Raw genomic sequence first — 3,907 nt, 5'->3', positions numbered from 1 at the left:
AAAAACGGTTTTAATTTAGGGCCAGGGAGATAGCTCAGTAGAATAAGCCCTTGCCTGGCAAGTACAAGGTCCCTGAGCTCAATCTCCAGTACCACCAAAAAATAAAAAAGAAGTAGTTAGAGACTGGGCATGGTGGCATGTGCCTGTAATCCCAGCTCTTGGGAAGCTGCAAACAGGCAGATCACTATGAGTCCGATCTATGCAGTGAGACCCTGAACACCCTGTAGACCCTTCCCTAAAATACAAAATAAAATAAAATACTATGTTTTCTCAAAACACTTAGTCTTAATTGCAGTATAGTACATGAAAATGGCAAAACCTAAGAAGGCAGCTTATTTTAAAAGTAGATTTTGTTTACTTTGTAAAAAGTAAGTTATGCTTACAGATAGCCCTGAATGGTACTCTATCAATGGTTGCCATGTTTAACCTTTGCTTGACTTGAATGTTTTTTTTGTATTTGTTTTTGTTTTTTTGTTTTTTTTTTCGGAACTGGGGATTGAACTCAGGCCCTTGTGCTTGCCAGGAAGCACTTATTCCACTGAACCATCTCCCTGGCCCCCTTTGCTTGACTTGAAAAAATAAATAGAGAGAAGTGCATGGCCTAATAGCACTCATTGAGGTAGATTATCAAGGTTAAAAATGGGAGGCAGAAATAACTGATTTATAGTTATTGTGTAGAGGTGATTAATATATATTTAAACCTATTACAGTTTCTTTTAATGCTTAAAAATTATAATTTATACAAATGGTATTCAGAGATGTTAATTTAGTTACATTCACCTTTTCTGGAGCGCCTTCCAGAATATTTTTGCTCACACTCTTATGCTGTTCATCCTTAATATAAGCCAAGAACCTGCTTATGTGTTCCCCCTCTCTTGGGTTAATGTCTTTTATTAAATTTAACACCATTTATTGTCATAACAATCTCTGTACTTGCCTGGTCCTCTGCAGGACTATTTTGACAGTAATTAAAAAGTTTCATCTTATTTCTATTCTTAGTTTATAGTGTGTATTACCTGTGTAGAGTGAGCATGAATAAATATTGAATGAATACATGCTGATACAGTAAGAATTTAAACCAGTTCTCTTTGTCTTAAATTATTGGTTCTTGTTCTTATAAATATCCTATTTTTTTTTTTGTTTTTGCTTTTTGGTTATCTTTAGCATTCCTTTGAATGAGTACAAATTACTTGCATGTGATATACAGCAACTTTTCATAGCAGTTACAATTCATGCTTGCAGTTCCTCGGGTTCACAATATTTTAGAGTTATTGAAGATCTTATTGTACTCCTTGGATATCTTCAAAATAGTAAAAACAAGAAGACACAAAGTAAGATTTAATTTTATGGATTTTGGGGGGAAGTTGTATAGTAGCAGACATTGTACTGGGGCCTAATGTCTTAATTTTTTTACTGAAGTTTTAACTTGAATTTTGTGATGATACTGATTGGCTTTTTAAAAAAAACAGCCTTTTCAGGGCTGGCCAGATAGCTCAGCTGACTAAAGCACCTGCTTAGGCAGATGCAGGGACTGGGGTTTGATACCAGGCATGACATGCTGGCCCTCTCCCCCAGGGCCTGTTGAGACTGCAAATGAGACTGGGCATGGTGGCCCAAGTCTGTAGTCCCAGTGCTTGGGAGACTAAAAACAAGAGGATCACTACAAGTCCAATCTGTGTAGTGAGACCTGTACTAAATATATACATTAAAAAAAAAAAAAACACAAAGCAAAACAGCCTTTTGGAGTGGCCAAAATAGAAAAAGTGATACCTTGACTAGAAACTGGCAACATACCATCAGAAGAAGTTACTGATTTTCCTTATCAAGTGTTATTAAAAGGCTTTGTTGAATAATAAAACCCCTTTTTTCTTTAATGGCATATATTAAACTAAACATGAAATGGAAAAATAAGAGGACTTCTGGTTAAACTTTTGACTTACATACAAATATTTATGTACAGTTAAGTCAGTTTTCAACTTTGAGTATTTTCCTTTACCTTTTATTGTGACTATTTAATTTAATTAATGTATTAATTTATTTTTTTAATTTAAGACAGGGTGTACAGGGTCTCACTGTGTATTTCAGACTCATAATGATCTTTCTGTTTACAGCCTCCCAAGTGCTGGGATTATAGGTGCATGCTACCATGTCCAGTCTCAATCGCCATCTCAGCGTGCCCTGGGGGCAGGGCTGGCACAGCAGGCCCAAGAATCAAACTTCTGGACCCTGTTTCTGCCTAAGCGGGCACTTTAATTAGCTGAGCTATTTGGCTGGCCCTGTCATGACTATTTTAAAACACCTTAAAATTGCTTAGGCTGGGGATGAGACTTACTGGTAAAGTACTTGTCCCTAGGACTACCAAAAATGAGTTGTTTTTAAGCACCGTTAAAGAAAAACATTCTGACTAACATTGAAAACCTATGTTGATCAAAAATTTTAAATTAGTACCTAATAATTAACAATTTAGACATTGGATGATATAAAAATAAGATCAGTTATAAAATTAACAATCTCATAGTTTGGAAACATCCTATTTTCTTCTCTTTGTAGGTATGGCTCTTGCCCTACAGCTTAGAGTTCTCCATGCTGCACTAGAATTTATAAGGAGCACAGCAAATCATGATTCTGAAAACCCTGAAGATGCAATACAGTCATTTGCTCCCCACCATGCAGAATTTCAAAAACGGAAAAGCATTGCTGGTGAGTATTAAAATAAGTTTCAATAATTTATAAATTGACTTCCCTATATTCTGATGCCATTCACATTTTAAAAATATTTCTTAAAGGGCTGGAGAGATGGCTCAGTGGTCTAAAGCACCTACTTGAAACAAGCTTGGCAAAGCACAGGGACCGCGGTTCGATCCCCAGCACCACGTGCCAGCCAGACCCGCCCCCTGGTGGGCTGAGCTGGCCACACACACACACAATAAATAAATGTAATAAATAAAAATAAATAAATATTTAAAAAAAATATTTCTTAAAGTTAAGCTATAAAATGTGAGAAATTTTCTCCCCAAAAGAAGTTATTCTACTTTCTTTACGGTGGTGTTCTCACTTATTTATTTCTTGAGCACCTCCCATGAACCAAGCCCTGTGCTAAATGTTGGAGACACAGATTTTGCCTTGTAGAGATCATCAAATAGTAGGTAAATTCAGAGGGTAGAGATAGAGTATACCAGGGGCAACCAGATTTAAAGTAGGAGTGAAGGAGGCCTCTGTGGAAATCATGGTAGTACTGTATGGCAGTACAGGATGAGAATGGAGTTAGCAAGGTAGAGTCAGAGTATGACCGTCACAGATAAATGAATGGTTTGTTATGATCCATGGCAGGAAAAGAGCTAAGTTTGTTCAGAGGGTTGAAAGAAAATCATTTAGCTAGAATGTGGCACTTGAGGAAGAGTATGAAGTAAGGTAAACCCTGGTTCATTTCCACCACTACTAAATAAGAAGTATTAATACTGTTAGACCTCCTTATGTTTTCCAAAGGAATTTGCTATTCTATATAAATAAAAACACAATCCAGCAAGATGATATAAACATCACATAGGATCATGTACATATGTACGTATGTGTATATAACTGTGCATAGTGAACATACATAAGTGTGGGTATGTGTGTATACACACACATACATGCATGCATGTATCTCTGAACAGAGTACTTTGATGTATTGTTTGATGTTTGATTGCCTTTGTAGAGTTAAAGGATTTCAAGGTCAAATTTTCTACTTGTGGGAAATTTTGCTGGGTACAGTGATACATACCTGTAATCCCAGCAGTTGGTAGGCTAGGGATTGCCATGAGTTTGAGTCTAGGCTGAGCTACCTAGTCACTTAAGATTAGCCTGAATACACAGCGAGACACTGTCTAAAAAAACAAAACAAAACAAAAACCCTGAAATTTTTTTT

The 3,907-nt window shown here is 36.4% G+C and overlaps 1 protein-coding gene across 1 annotated transcript in view; it reads left to right on the top strand.

The window, feature by feature from the left end:
- Window positions 1–3,907, top strand: part of Lyst (lysosomal trafficking regulator) — a 289,805-nt gene that overhangs the window by 167,165 nt on the left and 118,733 nt on the right. Inside the window, exons 27-28 of the mRNA XM_023700860.1 lie at window positions 1,165–1,331; window positions 2,551–2,700. Of these exons, the coding sequence (XP_023556628.1) occupies window positions 1,165–1,331; window positions 2,551–2,700 (317 nt within the window). The remainder of the gene's footprint in view (window positions 1–1,164; window positions 1,332–2,550; window positions 2,701–3,907) is intronic.

This window comes from Octodon degus, unplaced genomic scaffold (assembly GCF_000260255.1).
Source record: "Octodon degus isolate 3935 unplaced genomic scaffold, OctDeg1.0 scaffold00127, whole genome shotgun sequence".
Classification (NCBI taxonomy): Eukaryota; Metazoa; Chordata; class Mammalia; order Rodentia; family Octodontidae; genus Octodon; species Octodon degus.
Note: the sequence above shows the minus strand (reverse complement) of the source record. Positions and strands in the feature narration are given on the sequence as shown.